This window comes from Lytechinus pictus, chromosome 6 (assembly GCF_037042905.1).
Source record: "Lytechinus pictus isolate F3 Inbred chromosome 6, Lp3.0, whole genome shotgun sequence".
Lineage (NCBI taxonomy): Eukaryota > Metazoa > Echinodermata > Echinoidea > Temnopleuroida > Toxopneustidae > Lytechinus > Lytechinus pictus.
The window spans coordinates 7582597-7608483 of record NC_087250.1 but is presented as its reverse complement, the minus strand read 5'-3'; the positions used below and the strand labels follow the sequence as shown (position 1 = coordinate 7608483).

At 38.3% G+C, this 25887-nt stretch overlaps 1 protein-coding gene across 1 annotated transcript; it reads left to right on the top strand.

The window, feature by feature from the left end:
* Positions 1–134: 134 nt before the first annotated feature.
* Positions 135–24827, top strand: LOC129263868 (E3 ubiquitin-protein ligase RING2-like). The gene is made up of 10 exons (XM_064100807.1): positions 135–340; positions 5599–5632; positions 7974–8169; positions 8708–8831; positions 10603–10716; positions 11783–12064; positions 16009–16104; positions 17285–17429; positions 18835–18932; positions 20386–24827. Exons 1-10 carry the CDS (start codon positions 326–328, stop codon positions 20476–20478), a joined length of 1197 nt encoding a protein of 398 aa, XP_063956877.1. The 5' UTR covers positions 135–325; the 3' UTR covers positions 20479–24827.
* The last annotated feature ends 1060 nt before the right edge of the window (positions 24828–25887 follow it).

Here is a 25887-nt window from a genome sequence, read left to right as displayed (position 1 = left end):
ATTTTATTTTTTAATAACCTATTATGGATAATTTCTTATCAAATTTTATTTCTTTTATATAGTAAAAAATATTATATTCCAAAATACATAATCATGATTAATATTTTCCGACAAAAAGTTACGAATCAAAACTCATTATTGTCAAGACTGAGATGTTATTGATGGATTTTCCTGTGGTATAGATGAGTTTTCCGCTCATGAAAAGCTGAATTTGATCTTCTGCATGAAATATGATTGATGAATGATTGGATCGGTGCATATCTAGTTTGATTTTCTTTTGTCTGAATTCATTTAGATCTCCTAAATTTCCACGAAACCAGAGAAAATGGCTGTTACACAGGTAGGCCGGTCGACATTTTCATTGATTAACATTCATTTTGTGCATGCATGTTTGATGTTGTTGATTGCATTGTCTACGTGCGCTGTGACCTGTGTCTGACGTCTGTGTGCAGCAGTGCAACCGGCGGGGGGGGGGGGGGGGGGCAAGCTGCTAGCTGCCCCCTGGGCCTGGCGGATTTCACCTGGAAAAAGACGAGAAAAATTAAAAGAAGGAGGGAGAAAGAAGGGGAAAGGGGAAGAAAAGGGGAAAAGGAAAGGAGGAAAAGGAAAGGGAAAAGTGAAACTGAAATAAAACGAAGAAAAAACATTAAATTTAAATGGAAAAGGAAGGAAAGCGGGAAAATGTACGCAAGAAGAACATTTTTGAGAAAGAACAAATCATTCCGAAATAGGACTATGTAATGCAATAGCCAATAGCACGGTGGGAAATAAATTAAAAGATGACAAAATGGCAAACAATAGCGGGAAACGAAGGTAGAAAAGAATGCCCAGGGGGGGGGGGGGGGTACTCGACCAAAGTCAAAGCCAAAAAACGGGGGCCTTGGAGCGGGCTTTTTGTAAAAGGAGGGTCCTCGGAACGGGCTTTGGAACTACAATGTTTGTGAAAACGGGGTCCTTGGAACGGGTCGCTTGTGCGTGTGAGTGCGTATGCATCTATATGGAACGTGCATGCAGCTAGCCCGGCGGCACGGCGCCGGGTGCGCTAGGGCAGAGGCGATGGTCGGACAGTGCTCTGAGGCCGCTTTTCACCAAAATTGCTGCTCATTGTAGCGGCCGGAACGGCGTAATGGAAAATATGCGAAGCTTTGGAGCAGATTTCTTTCTTTTTTCTCGATAAGAAAATGCTATGCTTTGGAGCGGCTTTCTTGGTTCTTTTTCTCAATAAGACAAAAATGCTATGCCTTGGAACGGAAATTTGAGTGTAAAAATGGGGGTCCCCTCCGCGGCACATACCCACTATGCATTATATACTGAGTGCCCCCCCCCCCAGGGTAGAATGTAATTAATCAAAAGCTAAATTGGAAAAAGGGACAAGAAAAAAAATAACATGACCGGGCTGCAGATGATTGAAATTAAAGATCGGGAAAAAAGATGGACTGCATACAACATTGTGCTATAAGCTTGCTAAATTTCATGCAAATAAGCTACCGGGGCTTTGCCCCAGACCCCACGCAGTAGGGGCTCTTCATTTATAAAATTCAATTGGCTCTATAATGCCCCCCCTCCCCCCATTCAATCACGTTCAGTCACTGGCATACAGGTGGGGGGGGGTCTTGTTCCACACCCAAGAGGAAAAAAAAGAAATTATAGGAGACAACGTATAATGAAATGAATGGAAACAATGAAATGTGTGATTTGCTGAATATAATGGAAAAATCTATCACATAATTAGAATTCAATTTCAATAGGCATTTTTTTTTTACAGCTCGCTTTGCACGCTGGCGACTTTTTACAAATTTTTCCCACATATGTTTTGCCCGCAAAATATTTGGTTCATTACGCAACTGGGTTGAATAAATGTGTTGTGTAAAAGCTATAGTCTGTATATGAAGTAACGCCAATTGATGAAATTAGCTGCAATCTGCGAGATTTAAATGGCTTTGATATCAAGAAGTTTTGGGGGGCTCCGCCCCGGACCCCAACCGCACAGCACTGCGTATGGGAGGGTTGGGCCATGGCCCCAAAAAGTTCTACAAACAAGAACACAAAAAAAGGAGGAAAGAAAAGCAAAGGAAAAGTGTAGGATATGATTTTATTTACTGAATATAATGTCAAAAAAATAGCTCAAAGTGATTTTTTTCTCGCTCGCTTCGCTCGCTCGGGACTTATATAAAGCAGCTTTTGAACACATGTGCTATACTGCACCCCTCTTCTTTTTTTTTTTTTACTCTTCATGCTACTGCCACAAAGAATCCTGTTCACAGTGGCGTACAGACCACAAAAAAAGGAATCTAAAGAGAGAAGAGTGAAATACACTACTCAAAAAAAGTTAAGGACCACTTTTTAAAACGTACATAAAGATTTTATACAAGGTGTTTTATTTCTGGAAATACCTCAGTACAACTGTCCTAAATTTCCTTAAACACGCTGTAATCAATTTCACGCATGGGTGGTTTCAGTTGTTGCACAATGTCTCTCGCATCACTGCACATCCTGAAAAGTGGGCCCCGAGGGGTATCAGCTACCGACATGAAGTGGTAAAAACGAATGTCTGAGTGTGTTTCAGGCAGTTCAGTAACGAGTGTGACCACCTCCTGCAGCAATAACGGCTTCACAGCGCTGTCTCATGGAGCTGATGAGGCGATTGATGTCTCTGACGTCCAGTGCATCCCATGCAGCCTCCAGAGCCACACCCAGCTGCTGCAGTCCAAGTGGATGGGCTTCGAGCTGGTCGAGACTCCTCCCCATCATGTCCCAGACGTGCTCTATCGGGTTTAAGTCCGGGGACCTCGCTGGCCACTCCATACGCTCAATCCCCTGGCCCTCAAGGAACTCGGTCACCACCCTAGCTCGGTGGGCACGGGCATTGTCATCCATGAAAATGATGTTTTGTCCCACATTTTCTGCAAATGGCACCACTATAGGTTCAAGGACCTCATCCCTGTACCTCACTCCTGTCATTGCTCCCCCTGGGACCACGTAGAGACGAGTACGGTTGGCGTAGGTGATGCCTCCCCACACCATGACGCTGCCTCCCCCATAACGGTCATGTTCTGCAATACAGGGGTCTGCAAATCTCTCTCCTGGTCGCCTCCAGACTCTCGAACGTCCATCATTGTGGTCAAGGGAAAATCTGCTCTCATCTGTGAACAGAACTCTACGCCATTGCTGTCTGGTCCATCTGACATGCTCCCGGGCCCAGTTGAGACGAATTCTTCTGTGAGCAGGGGTGAGTGGGACACACTGAGCTGGCCGTCTGGCATGCATATTGGCTCTGTGAAGTCGGTTACGGATTGTTTGAGTGGAAACAATCACTCCAGTTGCTGCAGCGAAGTCATTGTTGAGGCGGCGTGCACTGTGAAAGCGGTTGCGGAGGCTGAGATTCGTCAAGTAGCGATCATCTCTAGGGGTTGTCGAAACTGGTCGGCCACTGCGGGGTCTCTCGGAGTATAGCCCTGTCTCTCGGTGTCTTTGATTTGCTCTGCTAATGACACTGTGTGACACGCCCATCAGCTCAGTGTGTCCCACTCACCCCTGCTCACAGAAGAATTCGTCTCAACTGGGCCCGGGAGCATGTCAGATGGACCAGACAGCAATGGCGTAGAGTTCTGTTCACAGATGAGAGCAGATTTTCCCTTGACCACAATGATGGACGTTCGAGAGTCTGGAGGCGACCAGGAGAGAGATTTGCAGACCCCTGTATTGCAGAACATGACCGTTATGGGGGAGGCAGCGTCATGGTGTGGGGAGGCATCACCTACGCCAACCGTACTCGTCTCTACGTGGTCCCAGGGGGAGCAATGACAGGAGTGAGGTACAGGGATGAGGTCCTTGAACCTATAGTGGTGCCATTTGCAGAAAATGTGGGACAAAACATCATTTTCATGGATGACAATGCCCGTGCCCACCGAGCTAGGGTGGTGACCGAGTTCCTTGAGGGCCAGGGGATTGAGCGTATGGAGTGGCCAGCGAGGTCCCCGGACTTAAACCCGATAGAGCACGTCTGGGACATGATGGGGAGGAGTCTCGACCAGCTCGAAGCCCATCCACTTGGACTGCAGCAGCTGGGTGTGGCTCTGGAGGCTGCATGGGATGCACTGGACGTCAGAGACATCAATCGCCTCATCAGCTCCATGAGACAGCGCTGTGAAGCCGTTATTGCTGCAGGAGGTGGTCACACTCGTTACTGAACTGCCTGAAAGACACTCAGACATTCGTTTTTACCACTTCATGTCGGTAGCTGATACCCCTCGGGGCCCACTTTTCAGGATGTGCAGTGATGCGAGAGACATTGTGCAACAACTGAAACCACCCATGCGTGAAATTGATTACAGCGTGTTTAAGGACATTTAGGACAGTTGTACTGAGGTATTTCCAGAAATAAAACACCTTGTATAAAATCTTTATGTACGTTTTAAAAAGTGGTCCTTAACTTTTTTTGAGTAGTGTATATTATTCTCTGGATATCAAGTCAAAATTTATCACAAAATTTGATTTTTGCATTAAAAAGGTAAAATTTTTGCTTGCTCTCTTCGCTCGCTTGCAACTTTTAAAAAAAGATAAATTCTCCCCAATACACAATATCTGGCCTTCTTAAAATACTGGTAGTCGCCTCATTACACCATTACGCCTGTTCATACCATGATATGACTGGGAAATTTTTGGCTCTTGCCTCCCTGGCACCGACCCCTGTTACGCAGCTGCTGTGCAGGACATGTCCAGGGGGGGGGGGGGGGGGGGGTTGTCCATGGCATTTGGGGGGGGATGAGGAAGTGACCATGATTGATATTCTAAAACTGGTACGGCAGCAAGATAATAAGTCTTAAACATGTTAAAAACTCAAAGCCAAAGTTGTACGCGTCAAAGTTTCAAGACAAAAATAATTAGAAAGAAAAAAAATTCTCCTGACTTTTTATTTCAGTTTTTAAAGTCTAAGTTAAGTCTAATGTACTAAGAACTACTTTTAGTTTTTACTTTGGTTTAACGTTGGGATTCTAAATCGTTACTTTCTTTTTTAATGGATGGAATGCAAAATTCAAATTTAGATTTAAGAAAAAGAATGATTATTAAAGTACGATAGGCCCGGTTCTAACATGTAGAGTATTGTTTGCATGAAATACATCGGGGTGCTGTGAATGTACATCTTTATTAAAGTGGCAGTGCTGTGCTGGGGGAGGGGGGGAGGTATCCTGACCAAAAGCTGTGTATTTTGTGTATGGTTGGGGGATGTAAGTATTCCTTTAATCATGTTATAGATTGTGTGCCATGTATGGGCTATGTATGTTACTTAAAATGAAAAAAAAAAATAGAAAAAAGGGAAAAGGACAGAGCATATTGAAGAACAAGTAAGTAAAGAAATAAGGAAGAAAGCAATATTTTAAAATAATGAAAACATATTTATCAGTTCCTATAACCCTATAATTCATTTCGGGTGGTTTAAAAAAAAAACTTTCCCTGACAATTAACATTAACTATGATTTTGCCAAACTTCTCACTCTTTTTCATCTCTTTATTTTCATGTTCAATAAAAATGTTCTATATTTTGCAAGTTCACAACCCTGTTAACACTCTTTTTTTTCTCTCTCTCTTTCATGACAGGCAAGTGGAAATTCCCAACCCAGCAAATCATGGGGTAAGCAAAGTCGTGATAACTTGACAATTGCTCAGGCGACAATTGCTCTCGCGACAGTTGCTCCTGGCTCTATTTCGTCTAAGATATAGTTTTAAGGTTAGGGTTGCAATAGAGTTTTGTGTTAGGTTTAAGGTTTGGTTTAGGATAGGGTATGATGTTAAATCCAGGGTTGAAGTTGGTCGTTCCATCGGTGTGTGGAATTTACAGCCGAGCAATTGTCGCAGGAGCAAATGTCATGGAACCAGCGAAAGAGATCCTCTGGCCCATATTCTGAAGTCCATGTTAACTTTCTCTATGGTCTAACTATGTGCTAAAATTATGGGAAGCCAAAAATGTCAACAGATATAAACCACAGTTCTATGGAATGATAGGCTTCATGATACAGTACTTCCTCCATATTTGTGGCAAAAATGTATGAATTAATTCATTGAAATTCATTATGATTTTGTATTTTACAATTTTTCTCATTTCACTTAATTCTTTGACAAAGTTTTGCTGCAGCCTACAAATGATTTTCAGTTGGTGAATAAATTGAAAGCTAGTGCTCTATAAAAGTGTGATTAAGTTAACCCAGGTTTAACTAAACCATGGCTATGATAATAGCACCCATTGGCCCGTATTCTGAAGTCGGGTTTAATTTAAACTCTGGTTTTAAGTTGTGGTTTAACTATGGATAGCCAATTATTACATAAATCTCTAACAGTAGAGGTTCAATGTATTAGCTCATTTGACTCCCGAAACATTATTAACTGCCTAGGAAGTATAAAAAGATTATTGTCTTCACCATGGATGAATGAGGAAAGAGCACAGTAAACATAAGAAACATACAACTTAATAAAAATGTTGACACTTTTGGCTTCCCATAATTTTAGCACAGAGTTAGACCATGGTCTAAGTTAAACCTGACTTCAGAATACGGGCCATTGTGTTTATATCCTATATTTCTTGTGTTTTCTGTACTCCTTTTCCATACTTTAATGTTGACTAAAGCTTTAGTAGTTAACATTCTAACTCAATCATGAATTATTGAAGTGAGAAATGAGTTGGTAAATTTGATCCTGTGCTGTTAGAGATCAGTGTCACAATTGGCATTCCATAGTTAAACCACAACTTAAGACCAGAGTGTGCATTAAACTTGATTTCAAAATATGGGCCTCTTAAATTATTATTGTACATGTATATTTCATAAAGAATTCATAAAAAAGTGTGTGGTACTGCAAAATCGTAAAATAGCCTTAAAAAGGACATACTGAAGCTTTTCTACATGCACTCATTGGAGTAAAATCGCATGAATGACTAAAACGCTAGAGCAAAACAATATATGATAGAACCTAAATAGACAATAGTAAATGAAGAGGCTTTAATAGGAGGAAATTATAATTGTTTAAAAATTTTCGGCATTACTCCTATTTGTTTAAGATCAGTATGCTCGATCTGTAATGGGGATCGAGCATACCGATCTTAAACAAATAGGAGTAATGCCAAAAATTTGTAAACAAATTAAATAGACAATGGATGCTAAATGGCGAGCTGTGATTGGCTGTCAAGTAAACAAGTTAGGCTTGGTACCAGCCGTATATTGAAGCAAAGCAACTAAAAATAAAGAATTCAGCCTTAATTAACCCTTCCTGGTTGAGGACTTCAGGGGAAAGAACTACAAGTTAAAAGAGAATAATTAACCCGTTGGAGACTGGATGGTTCCACTATAACACATGTTTTCTACAGACTCCAGCCCACATATATGGGGCCATAGGCTTCCACCGGTTAATGAGACTGTTAGGCCCAAATTTTAGGTGATTTTGAAAACCCACGGTTGAGTCCATGGTTTATCATATGCAGATTTTCTGTATAAATTATGGTTATTTGGCCATGTGTACTGAAAAGTGTCCAATGCTGATCCGCGCTTTGGTCACAGTGCGCCAAATTGACACCTGTTGCCATGGTACGCTATTTTATTCATGAGTCCACTGTTTTGAATTAATGAGTCCACTCTTCAAACAGTGGACTCATGAATAAAATAGCGTGGATAACCACAGCAATAGGCGTCAATTTGGCGCACTGTGACAAAATCGTGGATCAGCATTGGACATTTTTTATACAAGCGCCTGATACACGCTAAATTAAGCGTAATTTATACAGGAAATCTGCATAAACCATGGACTCAACCGTGGGTTTTCAAAACAACCTTTGTGAATTCGGGCCTTTGTGTTTGTGTTTCGTAAGGACACGTGCCCTGTATCATAGTCATGGTAGTCTTTGGTAAACCATGCAATAAAAATTTCACTCCATTGTGAATATTAGAATTAAACATGAGTGCATCTCTCTATTCTACACCCCCTAGAATTGAGTCTTTACGAGCTTCACCGCTCCCCGCAAGAAGCGATCACCGATGACACTGAGATTGCAGTGTCCCCCCGGAGTCTGCACAGTGAGCTGATGTGCCCCATATGTCTTGACATGCTGAAGAATACATATACCACCAAGGAATGTTTACATCGATTCTGCCAGGATTGTATTATTACAGCCCTAAGGAGTGGGTAAGTGTAGTTCAATTTAATTCACATTATCAAGCGATGAAAGTTAAATTGCTATTTTGATATTAATTTTGGCAGTTTTCCTCAGGGAAAAGGGGCTCTCAGTTATTTCACCCCTGCAATCCTCAAAAGAGCCCTGGAAAATCCCTATTCCCCACAATATTATAGCATATATACCGGTATGCAGATCTTGGCAGTAATTTGTGAAAATTCCCCTCCCCCCCTCCAAAAAATATTTTTTTAAATAATAAAAAATAAAATGCCTGCAGTTTTCACTTATAATTTGCTCTCATAATACATTTTAGTTCATGTTGTATCTGTAGTTTTTTTTTTAATATGTAAGAATGTGAAAAGAACTAATAAATAATGCCAATTTGAGGATTAAAGATGATTATTTTTAAGTTTCCAGAAGTCCTGTAGTCTATGTTTTAATTTGAACAGTCTTATGATAATATGGTGCTGTTTATAAGATGACATCATTGTTACCAAATTGATTGCGATGACAATTTGAGGATTATTTTCATTGCTTGTTTCCAAATAGGAACAAGGAGTGCCCGACGTGTCGTAAGAAACTTGTCTCCAAGAGATCTCTGCGGCCAGACCCAAATTTCGACGCCCTCATCTCAAAGATCTATCCCAGCAGAGATGAATACGAAGCTCATCAGGTAACCATGGCAACAGGATGATTTTGATCATTTCAATTGTTACATCATAGAGAATGTAGAAGGCAGGGAAGGTGTATCTGTTTCATGGTAACTTTGGCATCCAATGGTAACTTCTCTGAAATCCTTGATTCTGATTGGCTGATTAGCATCGTTACCATGGTAGTTACCATTTGGATGGCAAAGTTACTGTAGTAGTAACTTCATCAGAGGCGGCGGAACATCAAGCTCGGACAAAGAAAGTGGAGGGGCACCTTTTGTCTGCCAAACAATAGGTGCTTTCATTGTATGAGCCTGACGTTCACCTGATGGCTGAGTTGATAAGCCTCCGGTCTTTGAATTGCAAGGTTTGGGGTTCAAATCCGAAACTAATCTTGATATAAAAGCCTGGGTTACTACTACATTGATAGAGCAGTTTCAATAGAGCACCGACGTGTGACGTCAGTTGCCATGGTGTCATGGCGAGCTGGTTCCAAACAGAGTCGCAGCTGACGATCGTCTGTGCACATTTGAATATGCAAATGATTTTGGCTCGTCTGAAAAGTAGGTTGCAAGTGATCAAATTCCAATAGCAGTCATTTTCTCCTATGAGAAACACATGCTTTCATCTGGTGGATTCATTTGTTTAGAACCAGGCCGCCATGACACCATGACAACTGGGCCCCGTCTTACAAAGAGTTGCGATTGATCCAATCAATCGTAACTCTTTGGAATATATCAGTGATATTATTTTTTCTACAGGAAATGTGCAAAATGTCCTTTGTAAGCAAAGGAGTACACACCGAACTGTCAAGAAATCAATGAATTTAAATGAATATACATTCATATCTAGAAATTTTTTTGAGCGAACATGCATTTTATATGTTGACTTTGCTGGCTTTCCATAGTTGTGATTAATCGGATCTATCGCAAGTCTTTGTAAGACGGGCCCCTTATGTCATCCTTATGTCATATAATTTAAGTGGCTACTCTGGGTAATGATTACATTCCATTCATGTACCATTTAATGTTTCTATGCGCTTCCAAAGGGACTTGGATATTATTATTTTTATATGAAGCGTCTTTTATTTCAGTATGTTGTTAATTCTACATGAATTGAAATGGTTCATTCATTTACATTATTGCTGTGTTTGCATTATCTGTTATAGGAGAGGGATTTGGCCAAGCTCAACACGAGACAATGCTACTGCACTGAGCTCTAGTATTCTCAAAATTTACCATATTGTTAGTGTTGTAATGATTTTGATTTTAAATTAAATTAAAGTGTTTTTTCATTGCTTTGTTTGTATAATATATTTTAGCAGAGGGTTTTAATTTGGCCAAGTACAACAAGAGACATAATGCTACTGCTCTGAGCTCTAGTATTCTCAAAATTTACCATATTATTAATGTCATAATGATTTTGATTTTAAATTAAATTAAAGTGGTCCTTTCATCGCTTTGTATGTATTATCTATTATAGGAGAGGGTTTTGGCCAAACTCAACAAGAGACATAATGCTACTGCACTGAGCTCTAGTATTCTCAAAATTTACCATATTATTAATGTCATAATGATTTTTATTTTAAATTGAATTAAAGTGGTCCTTTCATCGCTTTGTTTGTATTATCTATTATAGGAGAGGGTTTTGGCCAAGCTCAACAAGAGACATAATGCTACTGCACTGAGCTCTAGTATTCTCAAAATTTACCATATTATTAATGTCATAATGATTTTGATTTTAAATTAAATTAAAGTGGTCCTTTCATTGCTTTGTTTGTATTACCTATTCTAGGAGAGGGTTTTGGCCAAGCTGAATAAGAGACATAATGCTACTGCTCTGAGCTCTAGCATCGAAGAAGGGCTCAAGGTCCAAGCACTGAACAGAGCTCAAAGAGTTCCACCAAAAGTAAGTATTATACAAGTAATGCACGTAAGCGCGTGCATGCAAGGCCAAATAATGAACGATGTGCGAGAAGAGCCAATGGATATACCGCACCGAGGTCCGCAGGACCGAGTGCGGTATATCCATTTGGCGAGTCGAGCACAGAGTTCATTATTTAGGTCCTCTATGCACATGAATGCGTGCATTGTTTGTTTTATACAACCCCCCCTCCCCCATGTTACTGAGTTGCCCTGAATGCTATATTTTTATCTAAATTCTAGATCATTCTAGATAATTCCAGACCTCGCACTATCCTGCACTCTGACGTCAGAGTGCAGGATAGTACATTTGGTATGACGTCAGAGTGCAGGATAGTGCATTTTGGATGCAATAGTGCAATTCGCTGAATATCATGTGATCCGATTTGGACCAATCAGATTACAGGACATTCTCGGGAGTTGTATAATTCAGCATCTTCCTAATACAATCAAATCTGCTTAAAGTGAGAACCTGTTCAGAAAGACCGCACATGTTTTCCTCGATATGTATTACAGGAACTTATCCATGAAGAAAACTTGGGACCTCTTTTCTTTTCTCTGCTCTTGAGAAATCTGATTGAATGAATGTATTATTGAATTGAAATGTATTAACTTTGACCGAATTTAATTGAATTAAATTGTATTGCATCAAATTGAATGGGATCATAACAAATCTAATCGAATCAAACTGAATTTGAATTGATTTGAATTAAGTTGATTTAAATCACATTGAATTAAATTAAATTGAACTCGATTGAACTGAACTAAGCCGAGCAGATCCGAACTCGACTAAACTGAATTGAACTGAATCAAATTAAATTGAAATAAGTTGAATTCATGAAATTCAATTGAATTTAAATAATGTGAATTGAAATTAATTGAACTGAACTGAATTGAATTGAATTAAACTTGACTTAATTGAATTTAACTGAATTGAGTTAATAAAATTGAAATGAACTAACTACAAAGAATGAACTAAACTGAATTGAACTGAATTGAACTGAATTGAATTGAATTAAATTGAATTGAATTAAATTGAATTGAATTTGCAGAGGAAACCAGAATTCAACCTTGCTGGTGGCGAGCTACCCCCAGATGACTCCGCTCTTGACCCCGCCCAGTGCGGAGGTGGTGGTGATGGCGACGGTGACCTGAACGGCGACCCTCAAGCACCAGCAGGCCCGGAGGGATTAGCGCTGGCCCCCCCTCCCTCTGCACCCCTGACACCCCCGTCGGAATCCCCTCAGGAGGAGAGGAGATTAGTGAGATCGCATTCGGAGGATTTATCATCTAGTCAAGGATGCAATTCATTCCAAGATCGGGATTCTCTCCAGGTACGACTGAAAACCAGAAAATAATCGACCTTTTTGTTCGTCCACTCCCATCGTGGTCTAGTGGTTACGACTCTCGTCTTTCAATCAGAGGGACGTGGGTTCGAATCCCAGCCATGGCGTGTTTTCCTTCAGCAGGAAATTTATCCGCATTGTGCTGCACTCGACCCAGGTGAGGTGAATGGGTACCCGGTAGGATTTATTCCTTGAATGCTTTAGCGCATATACGGCGGCTCTGCTACAGCCGGGGTAATAATAAGATACCAAGTATCAAGCGCAGTAGAGTATATGCAATTATAGTAGCGGCACTATACAAATGGAACATATTATTATCTGTCTCCACTCATACTTTTCTCCTTGAATTTGTGCGTCTCATAATACATGCGTGCAAGTTATGCTCTTATTGTGTCATCACTCATTTTTGTTAATCTGGAGAGAAGAGATGGACAGAAGTACTGGTCTATATTTGATTTCTCGCCAGCAAAATATCGCGAATCACTTGATATATTGCCGAGTCTAAAAGTTCATTATATACAGTGGTGCTCAAAAGTTAGTGAACACCCCACCAGAAATTGAACATATTTAAAGTGTTCCAAGTTTTGCAATGCTTTAGATAATTAATTATGAAGTCAGGTGATGCAGGGCTCCACACTAACCCTTTTTTTCTACTGGTCCAACCTATTCATGTCGGACCAGTAGATACCCAGTTTTTCAATTTTTTACTGGTCCGAACCTAAAATCTACTGGTCCCCAAAATAAAGAAAACATTAAAAAAGGCGTGAGTTTATTTTGCTGTCCTTTCTTGTTACCCCCCCCCCCAAAAAAAAATGAAGGAATGAAAGACAAAAAGAAAGCAAGACAAACAGAAACAAAGGAAGAAATAATAAAAGAAAGGAAGGACGAACAAATAAAAGGTAAAGAAAGGATAGATGTGAAGGAAGGAAAAAAGAAAGAAAGAAAGAAAGAACAAAAGAAAAGAAAGGAAAGAAAGAAAAAAACAAAAGACAGAAAGTAATGAAAAAAGGAAAGAAGCAATAAATTAAGAAAGAAAGGGTATAAGGAAAGATGGAAAGAAGGAAAAAAGATAGAAAGAAAGGAAGAAAAGGGTAAAGAAAGGATAAATGTGAAGGAAGGAAAAAAAGAAAGAACTGAAGAGGGAAAGGAAGGAAGGAAAGAAAGAACAAAAATAAGAAAGAAAGAACAAAAGAAAAAGAAGAAATAAAGGAATGAAGGAAAGAAAGAAAGAAGGAAAGAAATGAAGCAAGCAATATAGAAAGAAAGAACAAAAGACAGAAAGAAGGAAAGAAGCAATAAAAAAAGAAAGAAAGGGTAAAAGGAGAGATGGAAAGAAGGAAAAAAGAAAGAAAGTATTGAAAGAAGGAAGAAATAAAGAAATGTAAAATGATAGAAGGAAAAAAGAATGAAGGAAAGAAGGAATGAAGCAAGCAAGCAATAGAAAAAAGAAAGAAAATGTAAAATAGATGAAAGTAAGAAAAAAAAGAAAGACCGAAAGACAAAGAAAGGAAGGAATGAGGGAAAAAAAGAACGAAAGAAGAAAGGAAAGGAAGCAAGCAGTAAAAAAAAAAAAAAAAAAAAAAAAAAAAAGTAAAAGGATAGATGGAATGAAGGGAAAAAAAGAAAGAACAGAAAGGAAGGAATGAATGAAAGAAAGAGAGAAAGGGCTGAAAGAAGGAAGAAATAAAAAACAAGAAATGGTAAAGAAAGGATGGATGGAATGAAGAAAGAAACAAAGAATGAAGGAAAGAAAGGGTAAAAAGAAGGAAAGGAAGAAAGAAAGAAGAGATAAATATAGGATGGATGGACTCAAGAATTAAAGAAAGAAAGAAATCAAAAAAGAAAGAGAAAAAGAAATAGAGAAAAATGTTAAAAGGACAGAAAGAATGAAAGAACGAAAGACAGAATAATTTAAAAAGAAAGACAGTAACAAAAAAAATTAAAGAAGAGAGGGAAGAAACAAAGAAAGATTGAAAAGAAAGAAGGAAAGAAAGATAGAAAGAAAACAGAGGAAGAAAGCTAAAACTATCATAAATAAATTATCAGTTTCTTTTTGGCTCAATTAAGATATAGCTACGAAAGAAACCAAGTGTATCAACACACACACAAATGCATATGTGGGGCTATCATGTATTCAGACGATATCACTCGAAACCCGATCTCTTTGAACTAAAACAGAAGTGAAAATTTCTCCTTTTACTGCTTACAAATGACAGTTACCCCAATTTTTAGGAAATATGGACATTATAAGAGCTTTTCATTAGTGTGAAATGTGAATTTTGACCGTTCTGTGAGAGATTTCTGCCAGAGGTTTGCCAAGCTTCGCCAAGCTTCGTTCGTGCAGCCAGTAGAAAATTCACCATGTGGGCTGTGTGGCTGGCTAGCCATATGTACACTGTATGTTACCCTAGTAAAAATTGCATGCGATTCATTCTGTGTGTATTCTGTGTGTGAATGACCAAATTTAACGGGAGGAAAATGGTTTGCAATTTGAGTCATGGAATATTTTTTATGTTTATGTTGGACTAGTGAATTTGACCATTTCTGGAAAAGTTACTGGCCCAACAATGGTTTTTATTACTGTTTATGTCGGACCCATAAATCTTGCTATTTTTGGAAAAATTACCGGCCCGACAATGATATTTTCTTACTGGTCTTGTCGGACCAGTAAATCTTGCTATTTCTGAAAATCTACCGGCCCGACAGTGATTTTTACCGGTCTGGGACCGTCGGACCGGCGCTAGTGTCGAGCCCTGGGTGATGAAATATTTAATTTATTGAAGCTTTTTTTTTCTCTGGGCTCGCCGAACATTGTAGTCTTGTTGTCTAATTTCAATACTCTGCATGGAGGAGTTTCCTCATAACTTTCCTTGTAAAGTTACCCATTTAATGGAGCGCTAATAGACCTCAAAATTTGTCATCTGAAAACGATTAGCGCTCGATTAACTCCCTTTAAGCCACTCCCCTACTGAGCCAAATTGGCCAATCAAATGCGCTCTTACAACGTAAAATCTTCTACCAGCACGCAGTGTCTCTTCACTTTGCTGGCTTGCAGCGCAGCGCCCAGCTGCTGCAGGTGCACTGTACCACGATCTTGGCACAAAGAATTTTTGCTGAAAAATAATGCTAAAAGTGTTTGCATCAGAGATTAGAGTTCGTTATGTTGTAAAAGTTAACTGTTGTCCTGCCCCTTTCTCTCTCATTTTTCTTGTACCTTTGTTGATTTTCATTCTTTTTTTTAAATTTCGAACGCGTTCTGATTTTCACATTCACCTATTTGAATCCATTTATTTGGTAGCTTTCTTTGTGTTTTCTTTTACTATACAACTAATGCATGCAGCCGAGTGCGTTAGTGGAAATGCAAAGCATGCAAGGTTTCTTTAGATAGGTGCCGCACTGTGCACGAGCCGCTGGCGGCGAGTGCCCAGTGTGCACCATCTGAAGAAACCTAGCTTTCTCTGCAATTACTTTTACTCACGACAAAGCAAGTGCATTATTTGTTTTATAAAATAGCAACACAGAAACAAATTCTTAAAAATTTACAGTACAGTTTTGTTGGACTTCTACCGCACTAGTCTGCTTGAGCGTGCAATGTCAATTTTCATTGCGCACCTTTTGCACTGCCATGCAGTGCACAAAAAAGTTGGATGTCATGTGACGCATATTGGCCAATCGCGATGCTAGAAATAATACACCTATTTTATAAAATATTTTATTTGCCTCTGTCTCGGGGGCCCTGCTCAGCGAGGGGGATTCTTCTATAACATTAATTGCTGCTTATTTAAAAAAAATAATAATTACAATGTTAAGCGCTTAGAAACCAATGTATCAATGTATGAAGCGCTATATAAATGTAACTCTCATTATTATTTTGTAGGGCCATGTATGTTTATGACATTCACATTCATTCCTCTGTTATTTTTATTTTTTAGGCGATGAAACGGGCTAGAACATCAGATGATTCCAGTAGCTGTGGAGATGTGGAGGGAGAGGGGGAAGGTAGTATTGACTTACCAGACCCATCTAATGTAAGTCAATATAAACAGTTTATTATCCCACCTGTACCTGGTATTACAAAGAGTTACGATTGATCTGATCAATCTCAACTGTATGGAAATCCATCAATGTCATAATTTTTTTTATAGGAAAGCTGCACAATGTCCTTTTTAAGCAAAGAGGAGCTCACTGAATTTTCAAGAAATTGATGGATGTATGAATATACATTATATCTAGAATACATTTAGATGTTGGCATTACTGGCTTTTCATAATTGTGGTTGATCGGATCATTCGCATTTCTTTGCAAGACGGGGCCCTGGATAGCAGAGAGAGACCATAGGCGCTGCTTTTCCAACGGCGACATGTCCTCCGTAAATTGAAAATGATTTTTTCTAGTGCATTCATTATATTATCAGACACATCATTTCATACACGTTTCTTTATTAAGGAAAATATATCTAGTCATCATAAACCATAAAAAATTGAATTTATGGCATTGATAACATATAGGGTGGCTGCTCATATTTAATATCACAAAGTCAAATCTGAAACATTCATATGTTTGCTATTGTTTCAAGCTGCTATTGTTTCAAGCAGTTACCTGCTTATTATAGCTGGCCCCTGCATTTTTACCCACTTTACTATTTTACATGCTTCATTTATGTAGTTTTCAGTCTTATACATTATTTATATTTTCGATTGTCACACAAAAATGTACTCATTTATGTCGTTGTTATTGTATCATTTTTTTTCCATTTGTTATTGATTTATGAATGAAATGCAGAAACTCCTGCAAAAAAAAATATCTCCGGCATTCTTTGTGGATTTTGTCAAACCTTTTCCATATTTTTACTAAAATTGTTGTTCATCAGGGTGAACTTCACCTTTTTATTGACAGGTTTGACATGTACAGTTCTGCTCAATAGTTAGTGAACCCCACCAGAAGTTAGTTAACCCCAATACAAAATGTCGTCCTTCCTGCTGAGTGTTAAATGTGGACAACAACACTTAAAACTTTTGGCGAGCCCAGAGAAACAAACTTCACTGAATGTAATATTTTATCACCTGACTTCGCAATTAAATATCTAAAACATGGCAGAACTTGAAGACTTTAAATATATGTTCCTTTTCTGGTGGGGTTCACTATCTTTTGAGCATTTTTACATTGTATATCTCATTCTTTCTTTCTTGTTTCTGCGTTTCTAACTAGGAGATAGAGTTGGTTTTTAAGCCTCACCCAGATGAAGTCAACCATATGTTTCCTTACATGGTCAGATACCTCAAGACATCGGCCCTCGCTTCAATAGATCACCTAGCCAAGTACCTATCCATGAGGATCGCTCTCGAACTAAGAGGTTAGTATGATTACTAAATTGGCAATGCATATGAATTCCATAAACATTCAGGCCAAATATTTAGCCAAACACATCCATTAGATTCATGTCATCTGTAAATTGGCAACACAATGCGTTTATTGACCCCCTAGCCAAGTATCTGTCCATGAGGATTGCTCTTGAACTAAAAGGTTAGTATGATTACTAAATTGGCAATACATGATGCTTTATTTTCCACCTAGCCAAATATTTATCTATAAAGTTTGCTCTCGAACTAAGAGGGTAGTACAATCAGTAAATTGGCAATACATAATACTTCTATTTTCTTGTGATTATAGTCTTGGTCCAATTGGTCCCAGATGTAAATATTCATAACCTTTTGTAATAACACAAACATGCAAACTCAAGCTAAAATTCTGTAATGTGTAATTTGCTTTCAATCTAATTATTGAGTGTGATCAGTAAATTGGCAATACAAAATGCCTTTATTAGTTTTTAATTGTTTCCAGTAGCCCTACCGGAAAAGAAAAATCTAGCCTGTTTTTAATTTGTAAGGATCACTCTCAAACTAAGAGGTTATTACGATCATTAAATTTGCAATACATATTGCTTTCCTCGATCACCTTGCCAAATAATTCTTGACATTGTTCCTTTTTTTTCCTTTAAGAAATGAAATTTGAATACATGTCTTAAAAATTTAGCATGTGGATATCAGGAAGCCGTGTACAAAGAATTAATCTTCAAATTTTCAGCCTATTCCACATATTTCATTTCGATCAGGAAGCCAATCTATTTTCGTATAAAATTGCTTAAATATTTTTATTCACATCTGTCAATATAATGACTGTTCAGGGAAAAAATACACGGATTTGCCCCTTGAAATCCTCAAAAGATCCCTGGAAACTGATAAAAAGGAGCCCTGAAAACCCCCATTCATTGCAATGTCATTAAAGCTTATCCAATGTAGCAGATTTAGACAGTAAGCTGTGAAGAATAGCCCCCGAAGATAAACAAAATTGTTTGTTGCCTGGAGCATACCCATTCACATGATCTAGTAATATTTGTATCAGTGACATACACTGATACGGACGGATTTGCTAAAATTTCAAATAGTCTGTATTTTTGTGTCTTATAAAGAGTCAGTAAGCCCTGAAACACCCTTCTGGTAAAGGAAAGTACCCTGCAAAAGCGGGGGGTCGGGGTCCCTGCGAAAAGCCGGGGAAATATTGCTCTGACCATAAGGTCCCAACTAGCAAAGCCGTGGTAGTATAGGAGCGCCTTGAGCACCTAACAAGGTGGATACGTGCGCTATATAAATCTTATATTATTTTTCCTATCTAGGGAACACACGAGAAAACGACTGTATTGTCCCCTCTATCAAGGTATCATGAATTAATTTGTTGTTTGTTCTTGCGTTCTACCGTAGATGCCGGTTCAATGGATAGTCAGAGTTCGTCCAATCAGAACGAAGGAAACTGCGGAGAGTTCACGATCTTCATCAGTCCATCACCATGTCAATTCCAGGTCAGTTCAGGGTCCCCGTAACACAAAGATTAGTAATCATCCTAGAAGAATACTGTTACGATTGATTGCATTGACTACAATATATGGTAGGGGGTCCTCAAGCTATGCACCACTCCATTGCGCATACAATTTCAATGGCAAAATAAATGCGCACTCAAGCTCTGTGTGTGAAGCTGTGACTGCCGAGTGACGAACGATCCCTATTCATTTTTGCTACAGAGGCTGCAATAAATTCTTGAATGCAGAGAAAACCAGCAAATGTTTTGGAGTTGTATTCACTTTAATTTCACATTTCACTGTAATAATACGGACATATTTTATAAATTGAGGTGCAGGAAATACTATTTCTTTGCATGATAAATCGAGTGCGTAGCTTTAGGACCCCTTCTACATTGGGCGGCGAAATCAAGAGGTGTTCGGAAAGCACGGCGGGATTTTCGTATTATTAGTGAGTTTTGTGATACATTTTCTTCTTGGTTAAGGATATTTATTACAAATTAGTGAAAGATAATTTGTTCAAATATTAAAATTGGCATAGTTTTTATCGTTTGAAAACAAAGTGTGTAGCTTTAGGTCCCCCCTCCCATCATACAATCAATCCTAAAAAATCGAGCATACGATTAATTGCTAACCTTTGTGTGACAGGAAGCAGGACTTTCCTTAAAGCCCTTTCTCAAGCATTGTTCAAAAGCTTGTCATATCTTCAGTGATTTTACGAACCGGCATAAACCTCGGCTGGTCTCCAAAACACGATTTCAAGATAATCTTGTTCAAAGTTTGAATGTTTTTTATACGCTCATAATTCCGCACTTTGAAAGCAACCAGAGCAATTATTTATACCAATTTAAAGCAAACTTTCTATCCTTTTATTATATATGCAAAATTTTGTTCGCAGTCTGAATTTTTGTGCTTCATTTCCAATATTGAGAGTTTTATATGTCACTTCAGAAAATCATGCGTACAATGCGCATGGTTTTTATTGCCAAGTTTTAAATTCTGTCAATGCATACGGACTGGATACGCGCAACTTCTAGGTCAGGAATTTTTACCTCTGCACGCCATTCAGGAGACTGCTTTAGTACAGAAAGGATGGTTTATGCCGCTTCGTAAAATCAAAGCAAGGGATTCACCAGTCGTGTGAAATATAAATATGCTCTTATTCTTTGAATAATAGGATTTTGATGTGAACTTTGCTACTTCTATAAAGTTAATGATAGGCTTTCAGAATATGCAAATTACTAAATTTCAAAAATTTGAAGAAAAATTATGTTTATGCTGACGATGTGTGCAGGAACTTACCAAAATGAGTGATGTTCACAAAATCTTCGCAAAGTCTTCATTTGGTTTGTGTATCATTTTGAACGCAGAAATAAAAGCAAACAAATAAACAGAAAGTCAAGAAATATCAACAAGTTAACAATGCATGATTGTATCCCCTTTTATTTCTTGACAGCCATTGAATGGTAACCTTACCCTCGAACAAGTCAACGAGAGACACTGGAAAGTGAATCGGCCATTGGAGATGTACTTTCTCGGTAAGAAATGAGATGGGATACCAGTCTTTGTTTATATGACAGCAATTTAATGGTAACCAAACCCTTGATAATGAGAGACACTGGAAAGTTAACAGGCCATTGGAGATGTACTTCCTCACTATGAAGTGAGATGGGATACCAGTCTTTGTGTATATGACAGCTATTGAATGGTGACCAAACCTTGGAACAAGATGGTGATGGACACTTGTTTGTGCATAAACCAATGGAGATGTACTTTCTCTCTGAGAAATGAAATGGGTTACCAGTCTTTGATTATATGTCAGCTTGTGAATGGTAACCAAACCCTTGCACAAGATGGTGAAGGACACTTGTTAGTGCATAAAACATGGGAGATGCAGATCTTTAAAAAGTGAGATGGGTTACCACTCTCTGTTTAGACAGGAATAGAATGGTTCCCAAACCCTTTAGCAAAGCATTGACAGGTACTTGATAATGATTATGCCATTGGAGATGCACACCTGAGATTTATGACATTCAACGTATGATTCCTCAGCCTGTCTACGAGTCCCAGGTACCCGTATCCCGCCCGAAAGCTTCCTGGACGCAAACAATTAGGCCCGAATTCACAAAGGTGGTTTTGAAAACCCACGGTTGAATCCATGGTATATGCAGATTTCCTGTATAAATTACGCTCAATTTGGCGCGTATCGGGCGTGTGTATAAAATTTCCAATGCTGATGCGCGCTGTTGTCACATTGCGCCAAATTGACGCCTGTTACCATGGTTACATACGCTATTTTATTCATGAGTCCATTGTTTATAGAGTGAACTCATTAATTCAAAACAGTGGACTCATGAATAAAGTAGCGTGGATAACCACGGCAACAGGCATCAATTTGGCGCACTGTGACAAAAGTGTGCATCAGCATTGGACATTTTATGATATATGCGGTAAAATAATCGTAATTCATACAGGAAATCTGCATAAACCATGGACTCAACCGTGGGTTTTCAAACCACCTTTGTGAATTTGGGCCTTGATGTTTTGACTTCCTGAAATTAAGTGTACAGAGAGCTTGTAATTGTATGACGTTTGGTAGCACATGTTTATTTATTTCTTCTTTCCCACGGTATTGGCTCTCTAATTTAATCTTATATCAATGAAATTAAATGATGAAAGTGGGATTGGAATGTTGTACTTCTTTAGTTATATTTTCCGGGTTTTTCCGGGTCTTCCATGAACGGGGGTCGCCATGATGAGTGCTTTTTTTCTGCAGCAAGCGCAAGTGAAATCCGTACAGTCTATCGTTATATGACTTCATTATATTTCCGATTTGCTTTGTGACTTTTACATGAGATATGCAAAGCGCCCTCTGTGGCAACATCTAATGCATGATATGGTGGCCTCCTTTGCGGAAAATGTCTTAGACATCGGTGATTTTGAACAAGAAAGTGAGTAGTGCCAAAACTGTTAAACTGACGGACATATATAGAATGGAGGAGAGCAAAGCTAGAGACGGCACGCAGTCTGATGACTTCAGACTAGTTCCCTTTTTTTTTCATGATAACCTACCAAGCCCAAAGCTTATGGGAATGATATTATGATATGGTTTATTTAGTCAGACTATGCCTTGTGAATATGCATGGGCATACAAATTTTAAGGATTTAGCGTAATTTCCGACGCAATCCTTGATGGGCTATTTATGAGTTCACTATTATAAGTATGTGGAGCTGTTCCTAAATAAAAACCACTAATTTATAATAAGTTAAACCACTACACATTTTGAATTGGCCACACTATTAAAATGAAAAGAAAAAATCACTGTTAAAAATGCAAATTGGCAATGTATTGTTAACATTTTGCTAGTATACATTTTGACTGATGATATATTCATATTTATTATCTTAAAGCAAGGAAATGAATAGACAAAGTAATGGCTGTCAGTTTGAAAAACGAAAGCGGTTTTATCTTGACTCTATGAAAGCTATGTGGTTATTTTAGCTCAAAACGTCTCCATGACTTTTATGTATATTTTGTTTTATTTGTAAAATATTAGTGCAATCCAACTTCAGTTGTAAGACAGATTAGATAAATGGATAACACAACAGGGGCCTGTCTTACAAAGAGTTACGATTGATCCAATCAATCGTAACTCTATGGAAATCCATCAGTGTCATAAATTTTTCTACAGGAAATTTGAAAATGTCCTCTGTAAACAAAGGAGAACACACCAAATTGTCAAGAAATCAATGAATTTATGGATATACTTTCATATCTAGAATTTTTTTTAACAAACTTGCATTTTATATGTTGATTTTGCTGGCTTTTCATAGTTGTGATTGATCGGATCAATCGCAATTCTTTGAAAGACGGGGCCCTTGGGCCCCGTATAACAAAGAGTTACGTTTGATCCGATCAATCGCAACTATATGGAAATCCATCAATGTTGTAATATTTTCTAAAGGAAATTAAGTTCCGCAATGTCCTTTGTAAACAAAGAGAAGCGCAGTGAATTTTAAGATGACAATGAATGAATATACATCATACATGTAGCTAGAAAATATTTTGAACAAACATGCATAATACCTGTTGACGTTGCAGGCCATCCATAGTTGCGATTGATCGGATCAATCGCAAATCTTTGTAAGACGGGGCCTTGTTGTGGACCCTTTAACACTAAACTTATCATTGAACCAATTTCTACAATTGATTGCATTGGCGACAATGTACAATTGTGAAATTGATTGTATGATCAATTGAAAAGTTTTGTTTTACAGTCCCCAGTACTTGAGAATCATGTCTCTTACAAATGTTTATTTCTAACATCTGAGTGTAATTGTAGAGTTGCTGTGGCTCAGTGGCATTGAGGAAACACATGAGGGCCACATGACAGCACAAATAGCCCCTAACACTCCCCCAAAATGCCTGCTTTGGGGCGACCATTCTTTCTAGAGTCGCCCCAAGATCTGTCACAAAAACTATGCAAGATTATTTAGAAAATCAACATTCTAACTATGGCAGAATAATATTTGCATTTACTGCATAAGTGCTTGTTGCCCGTAAAACGTAGCCCTGGAAATGAAAGAAATAGCCCCCAAAATTTCACAATCGCCCCCACTGTGGAAAAAAAAGATAGCCCCTTAAAAATAAAAATTATTTCCTACCTTGCTCAGTGGATGCGTCTCCAGACTTTGAACAACAAGGTCTAGGGTTCAAATCCCACCACATCACTCTCATCCTTTGGCAAGGCATTTATCTACATTTGCCACTCTCCACCCAGGGCCCCGTCTTACAAAGAGTTATGCTTGATCCAATCAACCACAACTATGGACGGCCAGCAACATCAACATCTAAAATGCAAATTTGTTCCAAATATTTTCTAGATATGATGTCTATTCATACATTCATCATTCTCTTGAAGATTCTCATTGTTTACCAAGGAGATTGAGCTGATTTCCTGTCGAAAAAATGATGGTATGGATGGATTTCCATACAGTTGAGATTTATTGAATCAATTGTAACTCTTTGTAAGGCGGGGCCCAGGTGTAGGTCTAGGAAATGGGTATGTGGTAGGAAAGTTGTCGGTGTAATAAAATGCAGCTTTCAGAAACATTGTATTAAATTGAAGAGCTATATAAATGTGGCATTTTATTATTAGATCATTTTTTAAACAAATTTTCAAGAGAAATATGTTTCCAGGGGGATGTTTCACAAAGATATATGTATGACTTAAAGTCGCACTTAAATTCCTGGTTACGTGCACTATAAAAGGCAAGACCGCATTTGTCAGATCATGCCAAGAGAGAATGTGCACTACTGTGTAGTGATCAATAAGATTGCGCGTTGCATATCATGTACGCGTCTGCATTTTAGTGCTACTCAAAGTCATACAAACACCCTCCCCCATTTAATAAGAATTCATGTACTAATGAAGTGAATAAAGTTACCCAATGACGTAATAAGTCTTTGTGCAGCTTATTGCATAATATCCCCCACGCCCCTCCCCTCCCTCTCTCGCCGTCCGAAGTGTACTTTTGGCATTACTTCATCTGTTTGACATTGTACATCTCTAAACTTTATACTACTCTATATTGTGTGTATATACGTGTATGTGTTTGTCTTCAATTGTGTTTCATATCCATGCTACTATCACATCTTTGCGTACCTGACTTGCATATTGCTGCACGTGGGGGTGTCTTGGTTTCGTGGTTAAGACTCGGGGGGGGGGGGGGTGGTGGACAAGGCACCCTCCCTCCCTGGAGGATCCGCTCGTGGGTCTAGGTACGCATATGCAGCAGAAAAACCGAAGATGTCATTTTGGCATCATGAACATTAAAAATGCAGAATTATGGTTCAATAAATCGTAATATATGCTTTGCAGGTAAATCAAATATAATCTGCATGACCTGTTTATGTTGTTTGATGTTTTGTGTCAATTTCTGTTAAAGGGATACTCCGGGCTGAGAGTATTTATATCTAAATAAATAGAGTAAAATTCACAGAGCAAAATGCTGAAAATTTCATAAAAATTGGATTAAAAATTGTAAACAGGGAAACGCTTCTAGGCATGTCTTCATAAATATTCATTAGGTGGCCTGATGATGTCACATCCCCACTTTCCTCTTCTTATGTTATTACATGAAATCATATTTGTTTCATTTTTTCATAAATGTTTAAATGATGTGTCTCCGTAATGATGAAATAAGTTACAGCAATAAATTACTAATACACTTAGTTGTCAATCCAATTGTTTTTGTTCTTTCATTTCATATCATAAAATACAAAAGAACAAGTGGGGATATGACATCATCAGCCCACCTAATGAATATTCATGAAGACATGAATATGTCTTTCACCGGAATAATGCAAATCTTTAAAATTCAATAACTTTGTTATTTGTTTTCTGAATTTGTTCAAATTTTCAGCATTTTGCTCTGTGAATTTTACTTCATTTATTGAGATATAAATATCTTCAGCCTGGAGCATCCCTTTAACTACTAGTAGTTTAGATCTTGAATATTCCAATTATAAAACATGAGTGTGGAAGGCTGTTTTAAACAAGAACATGTAAAATATGTGTTACTAAATAGTAAAGGCCACCGCACACCTTAAAGGGGAATGAAACCTTTGGAACGAATAGGCTTGTTTCGAAACAGAAAAATCTAAGAATAAGAACAAAGAAAATTTGAGAAAAATCGGACAAATAATGAGAAAGTTATGAGCATTTGAATATTGCAATCACTAATGCCATGGAGATCCTCCTATTGGCAATGCGACAAGGATTTGTGATGTCACTAATGAACATCTTTCCCTTTGATGGACTCTAAAATACCCCCAAAATGTCTCTTTTTCTTATGGTGATACAAATTGTTTATCCATGATGTATTCTTTAAAAATCTGTATTACATGCCCTCCTATAGAAAGAACACATATCTACTGATAGATGTGAAAAAAGAG

Excerpts from the sequence above, each read along its gene's own strand:
- LOC129263868 (XM_064100807.1), top strand. Across the intron at positions 5,633-7,973 it reads CCAACCCAGCAAATCATGGG|AATTGAGTCTTTACGAGCTT; the intron begins GTAAGCAAAGTC and ends TACACCCCCTAG. Across the intron at positions 8,170-8,707 it reads ATTACAGCCCTAAGGAGTGG|GAACAAGGAGTGCCCGACGT; the intron begins GTAAGTGTAGTT and ends GTTTCCAAATAG.